At 46.2% G+C, this 25078-nt stretch overlaps 1 protein-coding gene and 1 long non-coding RNA gene across 7 annotated transcripts in view; one reads left to right on the forward strand and one right to left on the reverse strand.

Annotated features, from left to right (window-relative positions):
* Positions 1-25078, reverse strand: part of LOC110070683 (uncharacterized) — a 394582-nt gene that overhangs the window by 343526 nt on the left and 25978 nt on the right. For 4 of the 6 annotated variants that reach the window (XM_072987165.2, XM_078387886.1, XM_072987167.2 and 1 more), the window contains one exon: positions 1812-17275. In XM_072987165.2, coding sequence (XP_072843266.2) covers positions 15815-17092 — 1278 coding nt within the window. In that variant the 5' untranslated portion in view covers positions 17093-17275 and the 3' untranslated portion in view covers positions 1812-15814. Of the gene's footprint in view, positions 1-1811; positions 17276-19873; positions 19972-25078 lie in introns of those variants that run through there. The other 2 variants (XM_078387887.1, XM_078387888.1) reach the window with 2 other exon arrangements.
* LOC110070685 (uncharacterized) lies at positions 17271-23566 on the forward strand. Its single transcript, XR_002299085.3, has 2 exons — positions 17271-22970; positions 23366-23566. It is a non-coding gene; the product is annotated as an uncharacterized LOC110070685 (long non-coding RNA).

Genomic DNA, 25078 nt, shown 5'->3' on the forward strand with positions numbered 1-25078 from the left:
CAACAATGAAAAGACTTCCTATGAGATACCCAGATGAGCTTCAAACACCTTGTCACTGACTATCTGATTGAGAAAGTCGGGCTGAACCTATCCTGACCAGAGTGCTGTCCTTTCCTGAGAAGAGGAGGGAAAGCCCTTGGAGCCCCAGAGACAGAACATATGACCTGTCAGAGAAGTGATACCTCCTTGGGGAGAACAGAAAGAGAGATGAGAAGAGTCACAGAGAAACCAGGAGGATGGAGATAGTTCCGGGTGAAGAATCAAAGGTTTAGGCCAATGAAGGGATGGGAGAGTCTGGAAATAAAGAGCCAGGGGTGTCTAAGGTGGAAGTTCCAGTGAGGGAAGCAGAAGGTCCATCAGAGAAAAGGATCGACTAGGTAAAGGAATGTTAGGGTAGCAGCAGAGGTGCAGGAGAAAAAAAGGAATAAGACAGGAGGAGGGAAGAGAAATATATCTTGGGGAACCATAAAAAAGGGAGACAGTGGAAGCTGGAGAGGTAGAAGGGAAAAAAAGGAGAGGATATTACCACAAAGCTGGGAGTGGATATGAATGGAGAATCCCTGGACCAAACAGTGGCAGAACTTGATGATACCTCATGAGAGGCAGAAAGGAGACAGAAGTAAGACGGGAGAAACACTCCTATTAGGGAGAGAAAGAGGTTAGAAAGTGGAGGAGAAAGATCAGGGAGGAGAGAGGCACGCTAGCTGAAGAGCGAAAGGGAGAGATGGACCAGCTTCTCAGGGCTTTTGGCAGGATCCTGGTGGGTCAGTTGTCTTCCAGTGGTGACATTGATGAACTGTAGAATCTCCTTGATGGCGCTGGCAGTGCCCTTCACAGGACCAGCCTGCCTCCCCCACCCTCAGCCCTACACCGAGCAAAGGCCTTCTGTGGGCCACAGCTGGGCAGAAAGGTTTCTCAAGATGCCCACACAGTTGGAGACCCCCTTCCAGTCAGATGGACTGGGAGGAAAAGGCACGACGTGACCACAAGTTGCAGTGATCGCTTGTATGGTTGCAAGGAAATAAATTCAGAGTGGTTTGGTGGCATCCACCCTCACCAGTCGGGATGGCGGTTAATGATTAGGTTGTAAACTGACCAATACCACTTGTGGAATATGATCCACAGGCTACCACCCAGTTGCTTAGTATAGTAAATCCAACTAGAGTATGAACATTGAATTAACTGGGATTTAGGGAATCAACTCCTTCATAAACTGTATTGATTGAAAGGCAGATTCTCTCGGTGCCTTGCTCTGCTACAAAAAGTTGCATTTAGAGTAGGCTTGTCAGAGGAATTTTTGGATGAGCTGAATTACTGAATTCCTCAAGGATTCAAGGTGCCTCCTCGAGTGCACTTTACTACACTAAGGAACAGGATTTTGGACTCGGGGTGCAACCACCTGCCCACCTGCCCTTCCAATGGATTTAATGCTGGGTCTGGTCTCTGATCACTGCCTGGACCAAATGCGAGGGCCAGAAAGATGACCTTCATTCTGATCCACCTTCTGTGTTTTTCCGGTATTCCCATCTGTAAGCAGCCCCTTATCTCCAAAGAGATTTATGGGGGTGCCGGAGACTGGGATGAGTCCGAAATCCAGACAAACCTCTGACTGCTGAGCAGAGCCACTTAGGTCTCAGCAAGGTCCTGTCTAAACTTCTTCCTCAAATGCCAATCTCCTTTATTAAGAAAGCAACACACACAGACAAATCCATGAGTTATACTCAGAATAATCTGGCTCTAAATCTTTGGTAGCAAACACACATGGCCAATTAGACATTCAGCTAGTCTGTACAAGAACCAATGCATGCAGATCAAATCATTACTGCTTTATTGAAAAGAATTGCTTTAGTAAAGGTTTCAGTTGATAGTAAAATAGTTCAGTAGGTACATTTTCATATCAAGACAAACGGAATACTCCCCTCCCCACTCCAGCTGGAAAAATAAAGAAATAGAATTATGCTAACTAATAAAAAGCATAACACAGTCCATCTCACGTGTCTTGGGTCTTCATAGGCTGATGCTAGATGAAACACAGTTGACTTCCATCAGTCCATGGTAGGAAAAATAGTCCATAGCAAAGCTACCAACCATTATGGGAAAAAGCACGTGTCTGACCTTTCTCAGTCCAACTCCATCTTTTTCCCACTCCTTACCAACTTCCTTCTTCTTCCCAGAATTCTTCATAAGGAACACCCCCTCCTGGGTCTTGTTGTCCCGCCTAACTTTCTCATGGAGCTTCAGTTGTTATCATACTTTGTGGCAGAATTATTTTGACTACGAAAGTCTCTGCTCTCTACTCATCTTAGCAACGAGATAATCAGAGAGCGAAGCTTCTCTGAAACAGCATGAAAAACTTTCCTACAACAGAACAGACTTTAAATCAAGATGGATGCTATTGGGACAATCTTAGGACTACATATCCCATTCTAATACACATAAAAACACAAATCATCACACCATCCACGGAGCCATCCTGAACGTCCTAGCCCGGGATCCTGTTCCATTTACTTCAGACAGGTAATCATTTTCTCCGTTCAAGGTGTGTGTCCATTGCATGGCTTATGGCACATTCAGTTCTGCAACCAGGTGTACAAGAGACACCCCTCCCACAAGATACTGGCCTTCAACTAGCCTTCCTCCTCGTCCCATCCTGGTTCTTCCCAGGCTTCTCCACAGCTGGGACAGGATCCCTGAGCAAGCTGTCGTGCTCCACAGTGCAAAGATATTGGTTGCGCATTCACGTAAGGAGTCTTGCCTCCAAGCCCCCTCCGTTCTTCCTCCACATGGCATCAATTGCCTTGGGGTAGAAACCGTGAATGTGGCCGCTGAGGAATTTTTAAAAATGAGCAGCTACTAAAACTCACCAACCCCTTCCCCTTCTCAGTTGAAATCCCAAAGCAGGCCCTGAGGGAAAACTCATCTCTTCCTTTGTCCAGGTTTGGAGACCTTCCTGGAAGATGTCCACCTGGACAGGAGCTGGATTCCATCCTGTCCCCTTTTGCACAGGCCGGCTTTTGCTACCTTTCAGAGCAGGGCCCCTAAATCAGGCAGGAGATGGCTGGGGTTGGAGGCGAGTTTATGGGGGCTTATTGAGTGAGGGCAAGATCCGGGAAGAGGGTCTGCTTTGCGTGATCTCCTTGTGATGACCTAACCATTAGGACATTTTGGAAACCAATAGGGAGCCATCAGTCTTCAGGGGACAGCCCTAATAATAGGCCCTTCCTCCCTGCCGAGGGGGTACCGTTCTGCAGAGTCCAAATTTCAGTAGGAGAGGATCTGATCATGACAAGGGAAGGGACTCGAGATTCACTGTCTTCAGATCATCCTCTTGCTGCCCCGGCGTTGGACACCAGGTCTGCACGGTGACCTGCCCCACGCGTGGGCCTGGTGGAATGTAGAGACAGACCCACAACCGCCGACGCATCCAGCAGCACCCGTGCCTCCTCATGCATGTGTGAAGTCTCAGGCATCTAAACACAACAGCGAAGGCCTGTTCCATAAGCTCTAGTATGCAGGTGTGCTGGGTCATGGTGGGAGTGGCATGCCACCATCGGTTCCATTCTGCACCAGTGGCCCTGCATGAGGTAAACTGAGGAGGCAGAGGGCAGAGACCCTGCTGATATTGAGGGAGTTTATGTGGAAGAGGGCACCACCCCTGCCCTGCCCTGATGCTGGATGGAGGAACCTGGGAAGGACACCTGGGGAACAAGGGCGGCTCTCCTTTCCTCTCCCACCCAGATCTCAGGTCAGCCTTTCCCTCTTCTGTCAGGTCTAATAGGACCCACCCGGCTTTTAACAGTCCCATGTGCAGATCAGAAGGTCAGCTGAGAGGGCGACCTCGATTCTGTGGGCTGAGAGGAGGAGGAGGAGTTACAGACCGTCTTCCACCCGATATCATCACAACTGGCATAACCCCACTCGCAAGGGCATTGTCCACAAAGGTATTGACCTAACTCTGGGAACCTGGATGTCTTTTCTCTCTTTTTTTAGCTAAAAGGAGAAGAATTCTAGCCTGAGGGTGAGGACAAAACCCTGCAGGTTAAACAGAAGAGGCTGGACAGCGGAGGTGGGGGCAGGGACTCTAACTAGAGGTCTGGGTCACACCGAGACGCCTGCAGGAAGGGCTGTTATGTACAACTCGCTACATGGGTTTTGTGAGGAGCAGAAGGCTAACACAGCTCTGGAGAACAGGCTGCCTCTGTCATGACTGCGCTACACACCAGGGGGGTTGGAGCGCAGCCTCTTAGCCCATCCGCACAGATGAAAGAACCCAGTTCTCCTTCTCAGCCACCATGGCCCCATCCTGCAGAAAAGGGACGAAAGTGGGAACAAGCTGGATCGGGACAGAGGGAGAAAGTCCCCTCCCCCACCAAAAAATTACCAAAAAGAGGATCAAGAGTGGGATGGTGGGAGTCTCTTGGTAGGAAGGAGGGGGGGCAAAAGAGAAATCAGGGGGGCAAGGTCACCTTCCAGTTGACTCTGGGCAACCACCATTACCTGCTCCAGTCTCTCCCAGTTGGGTTGCATGGTGTGACCCCAATAGGTAGTCCCGGTTGAGTCTGGAGAAAGAGGGAAGTTTCTTCAAGGGGGAGATTTTCATTTCCATGGGGGTGGGCTGGGGATCGTGAATGCAGCATCCTGTGAAGTCCCTCTGGGAGAAACTGACCAGGAGCCCTGTGGTGTCCCAAAGTCAATGGCCTCGATTTCCTTATGATTTCAGGCCAATTTCCCCAGAAAGAGGAGGTTATGCTTGGAGTGTCTCCCCCCCTTCAGCCTTTCAAGGGACCCCCCAATTTTCTCCCCAGGGAGCCCAACCCCCTCCCTGCCTTGGAGTCCATGCAGGGCATAAAGGTGGGGGGCTCCGCTTGCCATTTCCCCCCCTCCCCTCCCCATCCAGCCCTTCGCTCCTTTTAATGGAAGGGGGCTGGCGCTCCTCCTCCTCCCTTCCTTTTCTGAGGGGTTGCCCCGGCCATCTTTCTCCTCCTCCTCCTCCTCGTTCTCAATGCCGGACGACCCAGACACCCCACACCCCACCCCCGGACGTCTAGTGTCTCAAGAGGACAAGGGTGAAGGGAGGCGACTCTGAGTCCGTCTGCAGGCTCTGGCTCCTCCCAGGGAAGAAGACCCAATGAGAACTTGCTTCTCTCGCGCGTCACCCGTTGCTGGGCGGAAACCCTCCAGGTCTGGTCCCCTTGAGCGTCGCCCTGACGTATTATGGCGTCTATGAGGGGGGTTGCCTGGCAACCCAGCGACGCACAGGGGTGAGGTTCTGGCTCCACCCATAAGAAAATGGAGACCCAATGAGAGCTCGCTCCTCCTCCTGCTCCTTACGGGTCACCTGTCTCCGGGGAGAAGCCCATCCCTCTGGAAGGCTGGCTGGGCAAGAACGGCCGTTTTCCCCACCCACCCCCTTTCTTCCCCGTCCAGTGACTGACTGGCTGCCCTCCAAGCCCACCCGCGGCTCGTCTGTGCGCATGCCCGAGATCCCCTCAGTGGCTGTTCCGCTCGCTCTCCCTCCCGCGCATGCGTTCCTCTTCCCCACAGAGGGGCCGTGGGTTAGCCAGTTGGAGGGGAGGCTTATAAGCTAAAAAGAGGTAGAGGAGCGCCTCTCCCGGGGAACGGAAGCGGAAACCGGGCTCCTGCCGTCCTCTCTGTGTCTCCCACCTCTATAGTCTTCCTCGCCCATTTCTCACCAGAGGACTTGGAAGGAGGCGGGGTAGGTCGGTAGGTGTGTGTGTGTGTGGGGGGGGGGGGGGTTGGAAGAGATTTCCAAAAATGAACATTAGGGGACCCTCCCCCCTTCCCAAAGGACAGCGGGGGGGGAAGGGTCTCTTTTCCAGGCTATCCGGTGGAAAAAGCGCAGCAAAGGCGACCCCCCCATTTGCTCCGCCTGGAAGGAAGGAAGGAAAGAAGGACCCTCGTTTCAACCCCCCCTTTTCCTCCTCCTCTTCCTCGCGGGGTGGGGGCCTTCAGGGGGAAGAGAAGATAGGGAGGGTTTTTTGTTTTTTTCTTGCCTAGAGACCCCCGCCCTTGCCTTCCTTCCTTCCTTGGAGGGGGGGGGTTGCAAAGTGAAGAAGAAGGGGCCACTTGGTCTCCCCCCTTTGGTCTCTTCCCCCCTCCTTGCCTTCCCCAGAAAAAGGGCCCCCCAAGGGTCCCTGTGTAAGAGTGAGTTGTGTTGTAGGTGGGTGGGTGGGATTCCACACATGAACACTAGCTCTTCGTCCCCCACTCCCCAGGGAGGGTCCCCCACACACAATGGGGGGGGATAAGCGCAGCAAAGCCCCCTTCCCTGTTGCTCATGAAGGAGGGAAAGAAGGACGCCCTTTCCCTCTTTCTTGGGGTGTGTGTGTCATGATCCCACCCCGGTGAGGGGGGGACAAGGAAGCTCGCCAGAATCCCCTCCATGCTTTGTGTGTGTGCTTGTGCAGGGAATCATCTTGGTGGGGGAGGTTGGTGGTTGTTTTTTTCCCTCCTAGATAGACACTCCCTCCTTTCCCTTTTTTGCTTCCTTCCTTTCTTGGGGAGGGGGTTTCCAAAGGGAAGGAGAGGCGGGGACTGGGTCTCTTCCCCCCTTTATTCTCTCCCCCTCTCGGTCTTCCCTGCCCCTACCCTCTTTTCTTCCTCCTCCAGAAAAAGCGCAATTATATGTGAATCCATGAACCCCATTTTAGCAGTTTTCATCTTTTCCATCTTTTCATGTTTTCATATATTTAATTGCATTTTAAATCATATATTGTTTAATTTGTCTTTTAATATTTTAACTTACTGTGCCCTGATGGTTCCCTTTTCCCCAAGAAGACCAAGGGCAGGACTCTTAATTATTATTCTTAATAATTATTACCTCTCCCCCTTCCTCTTCTGTCACCCCCCTTCAGGAAACCCTTAAGTGGGGGTGGGAAGGAGGGGACCATAGAGCTAGGAACGAGGTAGAGGAGCGCCTCTCCTAGGAGGACCGGAAGCGGAAGCCAGGCGCATGCCGTCCTCTCTCTGTCTCTCCCACCTCTATGGTCTTCCTCACCCATTTCTCACCAGAGGGTCAGTAGGTGTTTGCGCGTCTGAGTGTGTTTGTAAGTTGTGGTTTGGGGGGGATTTCCAAAAATGAACATTGGGGCTCCCCAGGGACCACGTGGAGGGGGTGTCAGAGGGAGGGAGGCCATCCGGTGGAAAAAGCCAAACGCGGCTGGAGGGAAAGAAAGGACCTTTGTGTCTCCCTGACCTTTTTATTCCTCCTCCTCTTCCTCCTCTTTCTCGGGGAGCAGGGGGAGGTTGCTTCAGGGGGATGGGAGAAGGGGGAAGAGACCCTAACCCTGCCCCCCAGAGCTCAACATGGTCTCCTCCCTTCTCCTTGCCTCCCCAAGGGAGGAACCTCCCTCCCCTCTAAGCTCAGCAACCCCTCCTCCCCTTTTGGCCCAAAGGATTCCTCCAAAATGGATCAGCGGCTACTCTGGCAATCTAACACATGGCTTATGAAAAGATTGTAAAGCAAATTTTCCTGATCTCCCCCCCCTTCTCTCTCTCTCTTTCACACTCACTCACTCACACTCACACTCACACACCCTTTGTTGTAGAATGACGGAGGCAGAGAGGCACGTAGGAGAAGAGCCAGCCAGGGAAAAGGGAGGTCAGGCCCTTCATCCCCCCCTTTGACCCTTTCCTGGCTCATTGGCTGGCTGGCTGCCCCCATCTCTGTGAGTCCATTACAAATATCTTGACACCCCACCTAAATAAAGTTTTGAACATTCCTGTTCTACTTGACAAAATTACATGTCTTCCTTCTAGAAGAGGGATATTCAGCAATAGTATTTTGTACATATGTATTTGGTTCTGCCTTTTACACTTGTATTCTCAAATAAACTGATACATGCCATGTTATCCATAAAAATAGGCCCAGGCTCAGTTACATTAACATTTAAATCTTTTAAGTTTGAGCCACACTAGTTCTTTAGTTAATTCATGCAAATGACAATTTTCTGCTTCTGTGTCACTAGTAGAAATTCCTGTTTGTTTCCTGGACGTCCACATCACACAAGCCTCCCCCGGATAAACTGCTAAACCACAAATTGCCTTTCTCTCTGCCGGATCAGTTGCCCAGTCAGCATCTGCATATGCTTTTAATTCAAGACACCTTCCAACCTTTAGGTTTAGCTTGTGATCTACATTGCCCTTTATATACCTCAGTAACCTTTTTACTCCATTCCAATCGTTGACTTTTGGCTTCACACACTTCTGACTTAAGATGTTAACACTATCAGCGATATCAGGTCTTGTCCACACTGATAAATATTGTATAACAAAGACCCTATCACTGATTGATACAAGGTAATGTTTTCAAAATCTCCTGTATCATTATCTTTATAGAAGTCGGTCACTACAGGAGTAGAAACTTTGTTTGCTCCAGACTTGTTACATTGCTTAAGCAAACTTTCTATTTCATCTTTTTGACTTAGAACAAAATGGCCTTGTTCATCCTTGCTCACATGAACCCGTAGGTAATTTTGAATTTCTCCTAGATACTTCATTTTAAAGTGTTTGTTCACGGTTTTTTGAAACCACTCTACCTGGCTTTTGTTCTGCACAATTAGACACAGAATGTCTACAAAAGCTAGCAGATACATTACTTGGTTTCCTTTTCCTTTACGATAGACGCAAGAATCAGCAATGCTGTTAACAAAACCTAGCTGTTTTACAGTGGTGCCTCGACTTACGACTGTCCCAACTTGCGACTGAGTTACGACCAGCTCCGGTCACAAAATTTTGCTTTCAGTTGCAACTGGGGCTTTGAGATACGACCGGAAAAAAGGCAGGGAAATCTGAACTGCTTTCCCTCCTTTTCTCCTTCAGCTAACTGTTGGTTGGAAAAAATGCTGCTTCTTTGTAGCTCCTTCGCCCCAGTGATTAGAGAGTGTGCGTTCTGAGAGAGGCTTTGGACTGCCTGGTACTTCTTTTATTTTTGCTTTTTGACTTTCTTTTTTAAACGGGGAGACTGCCTGTTCTGGTGAGTACTGGGGTTTTGCAGCATGGGTTTGGGCTGGGTGGGAGTTTGCTGGAATTGTGTGGGTTTTTTTGGCTGCTCAGGTTTTGGCTGGGCAAGGGGTTATGTTTCTGTGCTTTGATGGGTCCTGCTGTGTGTGTTTTTAGTGGGGGGTTTTGGGGCCAGAATGAATTAATCGCATTTCAGTGTATTAATATGGGAAATAGTGCTTTGAGTTACAGTGGGCCCTCTACTTACGAACTTAATCCGTTCCAGAAGGACGTTCGTAAGCAGGAAAGTTCATAACTAGAAAAAGCATTTCCTATAGGAATGCAATGAAAAACAATTAATCCGTTCTGGATTTAAACCATCCCTGTGCAGACATCTCGCCTACCTTTGAGCTGGTCTCTTGCAGCCCAAGGGAGACATGAATGGCACGCCGCCACCAGCTCCGAGGCATGCGCGGAATCCTTGGAGCAGGTGGGCGCGCGCGCTCACCAACCAGCCAGCAATGAAGCAACCGAGCAATCCAGGGAGGGGGGGTTGCCTTTGGCAGCTGTCGCGCCATGCTCCACGGAGCTCAGGGCAGCGCGATGGGCCGAGCAGCCACAGGCGGGGGAGGGAGCTCCTACTGCTCCTCCACACCCTCCCTCCGCCCTGATCTTCCTGGGTTTTCGCGCATAGCTCAGGGCAGCGCGACGGGCCGAGCAGCTACAGGCGGGGGAGGGAACTCCTACTGCTCCTCCACGCCCTCCCTCCACCCCAATCTTCCTGGGTTTTCACACGTAGCTCAGGGCAGCACGACAGGCCGAGCAGCTACAGGCGGGGGAGGGAGCTCCTACTGCTTCTCCACGCCCTCCCTCCGACCTGATCTTCCCGGGCTTTTGCGCATAGCTCAGGGCAGCGCGACGGCCAAGCAGCCACAGGTGGGGGAGGGAGCTGCTACTGCTCCTCCATGCCCTCCCTCCACCCTGATCTTCCTGGGCTTTTGCCCATAGCTCAGGGCAGTGCGACGGGCTGAGCAGCCACAGGTGGGGGAGGGAGCTCCTACTGCTCCTCCATGCCCTCCCTCCACCCCAATCCTCCTGGGTCCCTGCCGCCACGATTGGCAGCTTCTGAGCTCCCGACACGGGAGGAAGTCCTTTGAAAGCTCCAAAGGCAGGGAGGAAGGGCAGGAAATTTGAATTTCCCACCCTTTTCCCCTGCCTTTTGGGTTCATAACCCGATCTACGTTTGCAAGTAGGTCCTACTACTTGCGATGAGACCGGGTTCGTAACCCGAAATGTTCGTAACTAGGGCCGTTCGTAAGTGGAGGGCCCACTGTACAACCAACTTGAGTTACGACCATCATTCCAGAACAGATTAAGTTTGCAACTCAAGGCACCACTGTAGTCTTTTGTCCAACAACATATTCCAGTATTGTACACTTTGTCTCAAACCATATAAAGTTTTATGCAAGTTTAGCACTAGCTTTGGATTCTCATCTTGAAAGCCTGGAATTTGCTTCATATATATATTTTCAGTCAAGTCAGCATGTAGATATGCAGTCTCTATATCAAAATGATGTACACTATACCCTTTAACACCTCCAACAGTTAAAGTCACTTTAAAGGAGTCACTCTTCATTTTAGGTGACAAAACCTGATCATAATGCACATACTTTTGCTGAATGTAGTCCTGAGTCACAAGATGAGCCTTATATTTAATCTCCTGATTAGTACCCTGTTTGATCGTGTACACCCATCTACAGCCTAAAGGTTTCTCCTCACTAGGCAGTTCTAACAAAAAGAACACGTTGTTGTGGGTTTTTCGGGCTCTGGCCATGTTTTGAAGGTTGTTCTTCCTAACGTTTTGCCAGTCTCTGTGGCCACATGTTTGTTGTGCTCCTTTAATGAATCTATCTCAGCCACCATTGCCTTTCTCCATTTACTTTGCTCTTCAAAAGAGAGTTGCATGACCTTTTCAGAACTCTGAGTTTCTGCTAAGACTAGATTCACATTAGTATCCTGATAATGTTGAGGTGGACCACCCTTGTTGACTCGTTTAGAATGTCTAGGTACTTCAAACTCATCTTGCTTAACTTCTTCCTTCTTTGTTGTTATCTTTATTGTACCTCCCTACCATGAGGGAGAAGTTCCTTTCTTCTTCTTGTCCTCTGCTCTTCCTCAGTAGCATGTTGGACGCCTTCCGACCTGAGGGGCCCATCTTCCAGCGTCATATCTTTTAGCCTTTTGTTTCTGATCATGGGGCGTTCTTGGCAAAGATACTGGAGTGGCATTGCCAGTTCCTACTCCAGGTGGATTGTGTTTAGTTGGAACTCTCCACTATGTCCTGTCCATCTTGGGTGTCCCTGCACGGCATAGCCCAAATCTTCTCTGAGTTACTCAAGCCCCTTCGCCACGACAAGGCAGCAATCCATGAAGGGGTTATCAAGTATAGCTTATGAGAAAATTATTTAAGATTTATAACGCCAAATTAGAATCTTGAAGTATATTTTAAATGTATTTGAATGAGTAGTTAATGTCCCATTAATATTTAATTATTTTCTTTACATCAGCTATCCCTCTCTCCAGATTTTCTGCCGCTTTATGATTACTGAGATTGATAGCAGGTTCTTTTTTCTATATATAGAAATTGTCTTCTCCAGGGGTAATTATAAGCCATTAGTTGTAAAAATATATCTCACCTGATAGTAACACTGATGCCAGATAGCTGATTGTTGCTTCTCTTAGCCAGCTGCCGACGACTTGCAAGCGAGCTAAGCTGCTTGTTTCAGCCCGCTGGCTGATTAGGGAGTTTCCTGGATCAAACGGGGGTGACCACCATCCCCCCTGTGATCAACAGGCTTCCCCCCCAGTTCACCATGTCTCCAGGGTGGTTTCGACACCCTGGGGTGTCCCAAACAGGTCAGAATTCAGCTCAGCCGACAGAGCTCTGGCCTCCTGCTGCTGTCTCATCGCGGTGTCAAGCCAGAACTATGATTGAAATTTTTTAGGGACTCCCCTTCGGCGGAGCCAAAGAAGCCTTCTAGCTTATTGCGGGTTTTTTCAGTCCAGTGTTCTCTTTTGTTTGAAGCTTAGAAATTTCTCTTGAAGATGAGGTTTTGCACTCAGATGGACACATTGTGAGAGAAGGAGGGTGGTATTAAGGGGGAGGTGGTCAGTATCCAGGTCACTATCCTTAGACCTGCAGAAAATTCCAGTACCTCTTTAGATAAAGAGTGGGAGATTAGCACAAAATCCACTGCACTGCTTCCATGTCCTGTTACATAGGTGAATTCAGGGCATTTGTCATAGTGGGGGGTTCCCGTTTAATATTATAAGCCCAAGGCGGGACACCATTTGGATCATACAGAGGTCACCATAATTCACCTTAGTATCTTTGGACATTGTATCATAGCTAGGGGCAAAGATCTCATTGACAACTGCCCCCCCCAACACTAGAAGAAGAGTGTGCTGTTCTTTGAGCCTAATCTTGCATTAAAGTCCCCCATTATGAGTAACTGGGCTCTAAGAAGTTTGCATTCTACTCCTATTATATAGTTTTCCAGGTCTTCCCAAGCTTGTTTTGTGCTCTTCTGAGATGAGAAAGGTGGGATATAAACATTGACCAGAAGGGTCTTAGGCCCAAAGACTATATGCCCAGCCATTGCTATTTTCCCACAAATGGAGAGCCAGTTGACCGATGCCTGGAGAGCAGTAGATATTATTGCTAAGCCTACTTTAGGTCTACCTTTCCTTTTGGTGGTCTCGGTGGGCATATCATATACAGCATATCCATTTAGCTTGATTTGTTTGGTGAACCATGTTTCCTGAATAAAAATTATATTGTGATCCCTCAGATGTTCCAGAAACTTGGGGTCATTTTGCTTCAAGGTCCACCCTGCTATTTTTCATGAGATAACTTTGAGTTTATTTATTTATTTATTTGATTTATATCCCACCCATCTAGTATATTCTACCACTCTGGGCCTCTTACAGAATATAAAAAACAATAAAAAAAGAGTTGATCATGTGATGCATTGAAGATCTCCCCTTTATCCCATGGATAGCTATCAGGTTGTTCATATACGTATTTTACGTTCATATACATACTTTAGTATATAATATTGGCTACTATCGTAATATTACTTTCATAGTGTACAATATTCTGAAGATCTTTTAATAACATACAGTGGGGTCTTGACTTGAGAACTTAATCCGTATTGGAAGGCGGTTCTCAAGTCAAAAAGTTCTCAAGTCAAATCTGCATGTCCCATAGGAATGCATTGAAAACCATTTGATCCGTATCTGCTCTTTTCCGTCCATAGAAACTAATGGGAAGCTGCTATTCGACCACTAGAGGGGGATATTTTGTTTCTCTTTTCTTAGGTCAAGAAAGGTTCAGGGAAGGCAGGGAAAATACAGTCCAGGCAGTACAGTACCAGGCAGTCTGAAGACTGTCTCCCAATCCACTCTCTAAACGCTGGGAGGAGTGAGGAAGCAGACAGGCATCCTTTTCACTGGCCAACAGTTAACTGAAAGTTCAAATGTTGCACTTTCCCTGCCTCCCATCTGTTTTTTTTTTAGTTCTTAACTCAAATCTAAGTACTTAAGTCAATATTTTCCTATGAGAGCGGTTCTTAAGTCAAAATGTTCTTAACTCGAGCCGTTCTTAAGTCAAGACCCCACTGTACTTAATAGAAGTAGTTCCAGATCCATGACCCAACCTTATATCTAGTTTAATTTACCTAAAACGAAAACCCATCATATTACATCTTAACCCTGGGTAGTGCTCCCTTATTTCATTTTAATTCTCCTTTTTAATATAAAGGATATGCTCCTTTACAATTCCCAAAGTTAGATATATACATGCTTTTCAACTTTAAGGGCCCCCTTCCTATTTTTGCCTTTTTCATCTTTCTAAGTAATTCTCTCTCTTATTTCTCGTTTTTCACTTTTTGTTTCTGTCTCTCTAAGCATTCTGCCATTTTCATGCCCTCTGTGCATCTGATTTATCCCCACTAGATCTTTATGCACTTGGTCTATCTTCAATAGATTTTCCGGGCCTTTTAAAATTAATTTTGCTGATTTTCACCCCTTGTCTTCCCTTAATACTCTCCTCAGATTCAAGATTAAAGTTGTTTCTCTTAGGTTTCTGCCATTAATTTCCTCCACCTCCTCTTTGGATTGGCATACATCATCCGACACACTCTCATTTCTTTGTTCTTTTTTTTTAATTCCCTGACATTTGTTGACTATAATTCTTCTGATGTTCGTTGAATAATTTTGCCTCTTGGTAGTGGGATCTTACTATTTCTCAGATTGTTTGAAGGGTAGATTTAGTTTCATCCCAAAGTTGTCCTAGTTGTGCCATTCTGTTCCAGCTACCCAAGCGCTTAAGCCAAGATTCGAAATCCCCAAGTATCACAGTTCAGTTCGATGATTGTATCTGTGGCGTAATTGATCCCTGGCAAATTGATGCCAGCCAAACAGATATTCCAAGTCTTCAGAGTCAATTCAAAGAGTCCAGTTTGGCTAAATAGACCTGGACAGAAGTTAAACCCCCAAGTACCAAGGTACAATAAAATGGTTGTATCCGTGGCCTGATGGCCTAATTCCCACAGGTTTGCACCAGCTAGTCAAACACAAACACTTCCAGCTCCCGGGGCAGTCTCAGTGGATCTACTTTGGCCAAATAGGCCTAAACCGAAGTTCAAAACCCCCAAATTTCACAGTCCAATTCAGTGTTTGTATCCATGTGCTGGTAGTCTAGTTCCCGCAATTCTGCATCGACCAAAACTGAAATTCCGGGTCCCTAGAGGTGGTTCCAAAAAGTTTACTTTGGCCCAATATACTGACTCCCAAAGTACAGTTTAAAAAGATCTACTTTAGGGATAATTTGTCCATGTTCCAGCCAGGCATGAAAAAAATCAAAAGGAAATTAAAAACAGTTTTCCAAGCTTTAAACAGCAGTAGAGTGCTCAAGGTCACTGTTCTGGTCATTATGCCAAAAGACTTCATGTACCCAAAACATGAGACAATAACTCCAAACTTGCTACTTAACTGATAATAGCTTACGAGAAAAGTTTCTTGAGACTTATAATGCCAAATTATAACATTCTTAAAATATATTTTAAATGTATTTAAATGAGTAGTTAATATCCCATTAATCTTTAAATTATTTTCTTTGCATCAACTATCCCTCTTTCCAGATTTTCTCCCACTCTACATATGATGAGATTGATAGATTCCTTTTTCTGTATACAGTGGAACCTCGACTTACAGACGGCTCGACTTAGACTTTTCCATTTACAGACTTCTCTGACCATAAAATTTAGGTTCGACTTGCAGCCAGAGAATCAACTTACAGACCAGAAAAAAACAAAAATGGAACAAAAACGACCGGTTACAGGATTAATCAGTTTTCAATGCACTGTAGGTCGATGGAGACTCAACCTACAGACTTTTCGACCTGCCGCCACCGTTCCAATACGGATTAATTCTGTAAGTAGAGGGTCCACTGTATAGGAATTGTCTTCTCCAGGGGTAATCATAAGCAATTAGTTGCAAAAATATATCTCACCCGATAATAACACTGATGTTGAATAGCTGATTGTTGATTCTCTTATTGCTGGCTGCCGACGACTTGCAAGCAAGTTTCCTAGCTGCTTGTTTCTGCCCGTTGGCTGATTGGGGACTTTCCTGGATCAAATGGGGATGACTCCTGTCTCCCCCATGATCAAAAGGATTCCTCCCCCCCCCCCCGTTCACCACCTCTTTGGGGTGGTTTCAACACCCTGGGGTGTCCCAAACAGGTCAGAATTCAGCCCAGGAGATAGAGCTCCATCCTCCTCCTGCTGTCTCATTGCAGCATCAAGCCAGTCTCTGAGCCAGTCTCCCCAGTATGGGTCTTTTGATGTAATCTAAGAGCATCATTCTGACTAAAGCTCTTTGAACATTCGATGCATTTATATGGTTTCTCCCCAGTGTGAATCCTTTGATGTAACCTAAGGTCACCACTGTGATTAAAACTCTTTCCACATTCAATGCATTTATGTGGTTTCTCCCCAGTGTGAGTCCTTTGATGTGTCCTAAGGTTACTACTGTGACTAAAGCTCTTTCCACATTCCATGCATTTATGTGGTTTCTCCCCAGTGTGAGTCATTTGATGTAACCTAAGTTTATCATTCCGACTAAAGCTTTTTCCACATTCCATGCATTTATGTGGTTTCTCCCCAGTGTGAGTCCTTTGATGTATCCTAAGGGTACCACTGTGACTGAAGCTCTTTCCACATTCCATGCATTTATGTGGTTTCTCCCCAGTGTGGGTCCTTTGATGTAACCTAAGGTGATCACTCTGACTGAAGCTCTTTCCACATTCCACGCATTTATGTGGTTTCTCCCCAGTGTGGGTCCTTTGATGTAACCTAAGGTGACCACTCCGACTGAAGCTCTTTCCACATTCCATGCATTTATGTGGTTTCTCCCCAGTGTGAGTCCTTTCATGTTTCCTAAGGTCACCACTGTTACTGAAGCTCTTTCCACATTCCATGCATTTATGTGGCTTCTCCCCAGTGTGAGTCCTTTGATGTAACCTAAGATGACCACTATGACTGAAGCTCTTTCCACATTCCATGCATTTATGTGGTTTCTCCCCAGTGTGAGTCATTTGATGTAACCTAAGTTTATCACTCCGACTAAAGCTCTTTCCACATTCCATACATTTATGTGGTTTCTCCCCAGTGTGAGTCCTTTGATGTATCCTAAGGGTACCACTGTGACTGAAGCTCTTTCCACATTCCATGCATTTATGTGGTTTCTCCCCAGTGTGAGTCCTTTGATGTATCCTAAGGGTACCACTGTGACTGAAGCTCTTTCCACATTCCATGCATTTATGTGGTTTCTCTCCAGTGTGAGTCCTCTGATGTAACCTAAGGTTACCACTCTGACTGAAGCTCTTTCCACATTCCATGCATTTATGTGGTTTCTCCCCAGTATGGGTCCTTTGATGTAACCTAAGTTTATCACTCTGACTAAAGCTCTTTCCACATTCCATACATTTATGTGGTTTCTCCCCAGTGTGAGCACTTTGATGTGAACACAGATTTCTTCTCCCACTGAATCTCTTTTCACATTCCATGTTTTTGTATGATTTCTCCCCAGGGTGAATTTTTTAAACTCAACTAGCGGCACTGGTCCGAAGCTGTTGCTTTAACCCCTTTCTCCTCTAGTTCATGGGGTTGTTTCCCCCAGCTTCACACTTGAGACTTTTCAGGGCTAGAAGAAGTGGCTCTGCATAATTCTGGCCATCACATTTTTTAACCTGATAAGAGAAAAATGAAGATATCTTGAGAATGTAGCACAGAACAGAATTTAACTGGAGGTCAAACCAAAGAATTTTCTCCCTTTGAGTCCTTTGAAAGTCATATGTCTCCTGAAGGCTTTACTGGCAACATTTGAAAAATTAGCCCTATTGTGAAAACAGCATGGACTCCCCAAAGGTTAAGTGATGGGAAAATATAGTTGATTAATATTAACCACTATCCAAAATAATAATCATGGGCCATCAAGTGAATTTTGACTAATGGCAACCCTTTTTTCAGGGGTTTCTAGGTAGAGAATACTCAAAAGTTGTTCCCTGCTTCTGGGACTGTGCAGTTTCCCAAAGGCCACACAGCCTGACCTTACCCATGGGAGACACAGTGGGGAAACTCTAGTTCTGCAACCAGATATTTAAACCACTATACAGCCAGCTTACTCAGAAATACAAGGACAGGGTTCGATTAGAATTGAGGTTTTACTGGAAAAGTTCCATGGTTTACATGCAAATTTCCTCCACTCTACAGTACTTAATTTAAAGGCATTACAAGTCCATAAATATATTAAAAATGGTGAACCGATGAAAGGAGAAAGGAAAGGAAGAGTTGGAGAACCTGGATTAATAAAAAGCCACTGTTGGCTCATATTTAGCTTGTGATCTACAACAATTCTAACATCCCTCTTGACAGGTCTGATAAGAACTTGATGGGAATTGTTAATACAGTTTTGTGGAACTAGTTGTAAAGAGCCTGAAATACTGTAAGTAATTGTAAGGATCTATGTAAAGAAAGCCTGCAAAATAATGATTTATACAGCTGTGAAGATACAAGATATACATGGTGAAACTTGTAACAGCTGTGAGAGAAAACCAAGGATTGGATGAAGCTGGAATAAAGCCAGCTGCCTCAGCATTCACACTGTTGTGGCATCGTGGTGTGATGTTGATCGTGGAGAAGAAGAAATGCTGCTCGACGGATTTACAAGGACATTGACTACTGAACTGATTTATGGACTGAACTCTGTTGATATTGCTGTGCATGACCATTGGACTGGATAAGGACAAAACTTTGGCACACTTGGCACGCTACCAACTCTGTCAATGGTTATGGGCCCAGGAATATGCTGCCAAGGTGAACGCTGACCTGAAGGAACCCAGAGGGAGTGAGCCAAACAGCAGCAGTAAGTAAAACAGCTTTAATGTAGAGTCTTAGAAATGGCCAGTGAAATCATGATGTCCGGTCTGACAATAATGAAGCTGAATGGGGAGAATTACCATACATGCCAGCAAACAGTCCAGCTACTTCTCCAGAAAGAGTCATTATGAGATATAGTTGAAAGTCCACCAGCTGTGTTAAATGAAAGTAGAAACTTAATAATAAAGCACTTGCAATAATTGGCTTGATTCTAGAAGACCATCTCCTAATCCATCTTAGAGGCTTGACTTCAGCAAAGTAGGAGTGGGAGGATCTAAGGGGACTCTTTGTATGAGTCAGTGTTGGGAGTCAGCTACAGCTTGCAAGGAAATTATTTCGTACAAGGTTACAAGCAGGTGAAAGCATGCTGCACCATTTAGAGCAAATGAAAGGAATGCTCATGGATTTAAGATGACATTTCGGCGCCAGGTCAAAACCTTCCTGTTCCAGAAGGCTTTTAACTGAAATAATATTAACTGTGGGTCTGATGGCAATTTTATATATATATTAATTGTATTTTAATTGTACATATTTTTATTGTATTTTAAATGCTGTAAGCCGCCCAGAGACCTTTGGGTAGTGTGGGCGGCATATAAATTAAATAAATGAATAAATAAATAAATAAAAGAATATTGTATTTACAGAGCTGCAAGAAGCTTTCATTATTCTTTCTTCATTAGACCAGACATATGATCAATTTGTGTCAAATTTGGAAGTTGTACCACAAGCTGAACTGACTGTTTTGAATGTAACTAGTAGGCTTTTGGAGGAGGAACAGAAAAGGAAAGATAATATGCAACTCCGTGACACTAAACCCTCTAATCAGTATAATAAACATGCTGGAAGAACTTGGGGAGGAGGAGGAGGAGGAGGAGGTCACAGCTGCAATTACTCAACCAGGAAAGCGATGTTTTGCCTGCAGTTCAAGCAAACACTTGATAAGAAATTGCAAGTCTAAGAAGAGAGACAGAAAGCAGCCACAACAAGACAATGAATCACATCTAACAGAAACTATTTGCAACTCTAAAGGTTACAATGAGGAATGGATTGTTGATTCAGGTGCCACTGCTAACATGTGTAAAAATAAGAAGCTGATATACGACTTCCAAACTGTATTTAATCAACAGGTATTTTTGGCCGACGGTGTGAGTGCCAAAATAATGGGTAAAGGTAAAGTGAAACTACCATGTCTAACAAAACCAATTAATGTGATATATCTGCCTCAATTGAAGCATAATTTACTGTCAGTAAGCTCACTAGCCAAAGAAGGTTTTACTAGCACATTTTACAAGAACAAATGTGTAATTAAAGGGGAAAATAACTCAATGCTTACTTGTTACATGAGAAACAACTTATACAGGTTAAGCAATGTGAATGTAAATAATGTATATGAAAGAGAGGTTACTTACCTGTAACCATGGTTCTTCAAGTGGATCTCTGTGAATTCACACATTTGGGTTAAACAGCGCCTGCGCTGGAAACTTCAGAACCTTCTTGAGCTTTTTTTCTGAAAAGATAAAAAGTTTAGATTGCCCCTTGTCCCCATGCTACATCCCTCCCAGTCTCAGTTCCATGTATCAGCCATTGCTAGAGCAAGAGCTCACTTTAACATAAGCAGTGACGGATAGTGGGGAGGCTGGGTGGGTATGTGTGAATTCACAGAGATCCACTTGAAGAACCATGGTTACAGGTAAGTAACCTCTCTTTCTTCAGCGTGGTCTCTGTGAATCACACATTTGGGTGACTGGCAAGGTAACTTACAGGAAGGAGGGCCGTCACTGCAGGACAGAAGTCAAGACAGCCCTTCCAAAATTCATCTCCCTCTTTGCCTGAAGCTCAAGCGTGTAGTGGGTAATAAAAGTGAACACCCTGGACCAAGTTGCTGCCTTGCAGATGTCAGGAATGTCCACACCACGTAGTAAGGCAGTAGATGTTGCCATGGACCTTGTAGAATGTCCCTTAAGACCTTCAGGCACAGGTTTACCCGCAAGTTCATATGCAAGAGTAATAGTGGAGACAAGCCATCTCGACAAGGTAGAAGATGACGCTGGAGAACCTTTATGTGGTCCAGAGAAGCACAGGAAGAGCGTTTCAGAGGTACGAAAGTCCTTTGTCCTGGAATTATAGTATGCTAATGCCCTTCAGACATCTAGGGAATGGAGCATCTTCTCGACGTCAGACGAAGGATCAGGAAACAAGGTAGGCAATGAGAGAGGCTGATTAAGGTGAAAATCTGTAACAACTTTAGGCAAGAACGAAACATCTGGAAACAACATAACTTTGTCCTTTTAGAACTGCAAGTAAGGAGCATCAGACTTTAGTGCTGCCAGCTCACTTGCTCTTCTAGCAGACATAACTGCAACTAGAAACAGAGTCTTTAGGGAGAGAAACGTGACATCACACGAAGCCATAGATTCAAACGGAGGCTTCATAAGGGCTTGTAGAACCAATGTAAGTGACCATTGGGGAATTGGAGTCCTAACAGGAGGGTGAATATTGACCAGTCCTTTTAAGAATGCTTTCAATGTAGAATTAGAGAAGAGGCTAGAGGATTCTGAGTCTCTAGGCTGAAAGGAGACTATTGCTGCTATGTACACTTTGAGAGTGGATAAGGTAAGGCCTAAGTCAAAGAGATGTCTAAGATACAGAAGTAAAGTCTGTAGCAACACAGGAGAGGCTGGAAGGTTGTGGAAGACTCCCTGACCCCTGAGTTAGCAGATGTAGAAAGGAGGGAAGCTTCAGCATGTCCATGGCCAATTCCTGCAGAGTAGAAAACCATGGCTGACGTGGCCAAAACGGTGCTACGATGACCGTTGTTGACCTCTCCTGTCTCAGTTTGATGAGAGACCGCTGTATGAGGGGAATCGGTGGAAACAGGTAAAGTAGATGATCTTGCCATGTGTTACATATAGCACTGATGTTACCTGTCTGTCATGGGTTTGGAGGGAAAGTTCCATCCTATGGGGAGTGGAAGGCGGGACATCAGGGGGAGGAGCTGTACTGTATATATATGTGGAGCCTGTGTGGAGAAGTTGAGAAGCTGGAGGAGAAGCTGGAGGAGAAGCTGGTGTGGGAGTCTGTGTGTAACCAATCAATGTGACAACCCCAGACCTACTGGGATATGCCACACTCTAATTAAGCTGCCACCAACCATTCCCTATAAGAAGTCACACAGACCAGGAATGGATTTTTAACAAACAAAGGAATAAAGTTTATTTAAATAACAAACAGGATAAATAAAATGATCAAGTAAATAAGATACTGTAACGTGGCTTAGTCTCAATCATACATACAACAGTTTGGTTCACACAGAACACTTTAAATTAAAGCACAGACCCTGAACCTATCAGTTCTGGCTACCTATAAAGAGACCTGAACCTATCAGGTAGGTACTGACTGACACACAGTTGTACCCTGTCTGACACACAGACTCCCACTCCAGCTTCTTCTCCCTCAGCTTCTCAACTTCTCCACACAGGCTCCACATATATATACAGTACAGCTCCTCCCCCTGATGTCCCGCCTTCCACTCCCCATAGGATGGAACTTTCCCTCCAAACCCATGACAGACAGGTAACATCAGTGCTGTATGTAACACCATGGAATCATGAACGCATCTCCCAGGGAGCCAGAGCCCCTGCCTGCTCGAGATGCATACCTCCTGCACTTCTTGTTCTTGTATGAAGTGAACATGTCTATGGACGGTTGACCCCATCTTCTGCATAGCATCTGGAACACACTGTTGTCCAGCTGCCACTCGTGAGTCTTGTCAAGGAAAATTGCAGGCCTGACCAGAATGAAGATGCGGCAGGAAAGTCCACCATCCGAGTTGCTTTCCCAGTTCTGGAGTGACTAGAATTTTCTTTTGGGGATCTTCCAAAAATGGGTTGAAATGATGGAGAAGCCATGCCTGTAATGAGCACATTTTTAGACGTGCATGTGGTAGAGATGCTGTTGTTGAGGCCATGAGACCTAACAGGTGCTGTGCGTGATGAGCTGACACCTGAGAGTGAGGTTGAAACTTTTTGACTGCAGCCTGTAGCTTTTGAATCCGCTCTGGAGGAAGAAAGAGCCTTGCTTTTCTGGAGTCCAATGTGGCTCCTATGTAATTCATCACCTGAGATGGTTTCAGATGAGATTTTTCAAAGTTTATGGTGAGACCCAACCTCTGGAGGGTGAGAAGGGTGAACTTGGAGTCCTTGATGGTGACACTATCAGCCAGTCGTCTATGTATGGGAACATTTTTACTCCCTGTAGACGAAGAAATGCAGCTACTTGAGCCCTGCACTTTGTAAACGTGCGTGGAGCTGTTGCTAAACCGAATGGTAAGGCCGCATACTGGAAAATCCTTTCGTTGATTATAAAACGAAGGTACTTCCTGTGATGATGATGTATGGTGACGTGGAAGTATACATCCTTCAGGTCTATAACCACAAACCAATCTCCTTTTCTCAACAGGTGGACAATTGTCTCTAGAGTGACCATCCGAACGCGACATGGACGAAGGTAAGTGTTGAGATCCCACAGGTCCAGAATGGGTCTGAGGCCCCCGTCCTTCTTTGGGACAGTGAAGTACCGGGAGTAAAACCCCTTTGCAATGTCTTGATGAGGGATTTGATGTACGGCATCCGTTTGGAGTAGAGTGAGAACCTCCTCTTCCAGGGTAGGGTTGGTTGTTGTCACCTTTAGATGCCGTAGAGGAGGAAACTCTACCAACTTTAGCCTGCATCCGAATTGAATTATATTCAGGACGCACTTGTCCTTTGTAATCTATTTCCAATTGTGTAGAAATGGGCCAACCGGGTCAGATGGTCGTGATTCTGACTGATGTGGAAGTCAAAGATAATGCTTGGATTTCAGGTGGACGGTAAGACTGACGTTTTTGTGTCTGTTGTTTGTAGGCCGAGGACCTGCCTTGAGAGCCTCTGAACTGCTTGTTGGCTTGAGAAGCTTGCTGCTGATACTGCTGCTGCGGAAACTGCCTCTGCCACTGGCACTTTTGAAACTTTGGTTGCTGGTGGATTGTATATGATTTTTTTACTTTCATGTAGGCTCTTGAGAGATTCATCAGTTTTCTCATTAAACAAGCCCTTGGCATCAAACGCTTGTTCTTCGATCTGCTTCTTGACATCCTCCACGATACCAGACGCTCTAAGCCAGGCATGCCAGTGTAATGTGATAGTAGAGACGAGAGTCTTGGCTGCTGCCTCTGTAGCATGTCTAGGAGCTAAACGCTGGTGCCTAGACAGAGTCATCGCCTCAGCATAAGCATTGAGAAAGTCCTGTCTTGTATCCTCGGGTGCACCCTGGAGGGTTGGAAGAATCTTGGTCCAAAGGTGCTTCTGGTAAACACCCATCATGGCTTGGTAATTGCAGATACGCAGAAGGAAGGTTTGGAAACCATACATCTTCCTGCCCAAAACATCCAATTTTCTTCCCTCTCGATTGACAGGAGTAACATGTTGTCTACCAGATGCTTTTGAAGAGTTGGCATGAACAATAACAGAATTAGGAGTAGGATGCTTAGAAATGTAATTTGTATCATCCCCATGAGCTCTGTAGAGGTTCTCAGTATGCCTGGATATAGGCAAGGGTGCTGCAGGCTGAGTCCAAATTTCATGAATAAGATTAACCAACTTAAATACAAAAGTGAGGCTTAAAGGTTGTGAACTCTCCTGATCTATGTCCCCATAGATCAAGTCTTCAGATGGAAGGGGAGGCTACTGCGTTTGCATTTTTAAAACTAGCCATTCTAGCCACCATCTGAGTGTAGGATGAAAAATCCACAGAAGGCGATGAAGGATTTGGGATCACCTGCATCAGATTCACAGGTCTCAGCCTCAACAAGTGATTAATCCTGCTGTGGGGAGAGTAGTTCCTCTCCCTGATCAGAGTAAACTTCGCATTGAGCCTCTTCATCATCTGAAGGCATTTGCCTTTGAGCAAAGGGGATGGATTGATTCGTCCGCTTGGACATCGAGGTCGATGTAGAAGGTGGCTTAGGAGGCCCTTTGGAAGTAGTCTTCTTAACTGGCAAAGGTGCCTCAGCCTCTTGGTCCCATCGATGTCGAAAGGGGGGGGAGAGGGCGGTCAGAAGAGGTGGTAGGATAGTGTCTGTTTCTATGTCTCCGATGGCCCTCCGACGTCGAAGAGGTAGAGGAGATGGAGTCGGTGTAGTAATAACAACTCCGATGTCTCTAATACCTCCTGTGGGAATGTCGACCAGGAGAGCGATCTCTCCTATGCTTCTTTCGACGTTGATTCTCCCTGTCAGCAGACTGAGGTCGGTCAGCCAAAGAGTGCCTCCTTTCAATGGATTTCTTCCATGGTGGAAGACTTTGGCTCAGCAAAGAAGGAGACCTCGGAGGCTCAGTTGCCCTCCTGTTGGTAGCAGGGCTTTGAAGGGCTGTTTGAGGGCTGGAGAGAACAGCCTCTTCCAATTTGTCAGGGCTAGGTGAACGCTCACCTTCCAAGTTGCCCTCGGCTTGCTGGCTGGGAGGCATAGAGAGAGCCAGTTCAGACAAGGAGTCCTGATCTCTCCAAGAGTCTTCTAAAATTGGTGAAGGCAGAGACGGAGTAATAGGAGGGATGACACTGTGTCCCCTACTCCTGTC

Source organism: Pogona vitticeps, chromosome 2, assembly GCF_051106095.1.
Source record: "Pogona vitticeps strain Pit_001003342236 chromosome 2, PviZW2.1, whole genome shotgun sequence".
Lineage (NCBI taxonomy): Eukaryota > Metazoa > Chordata > Lepidosauria > Squamata > Agamidae > Pogona > Pogona vitticeps.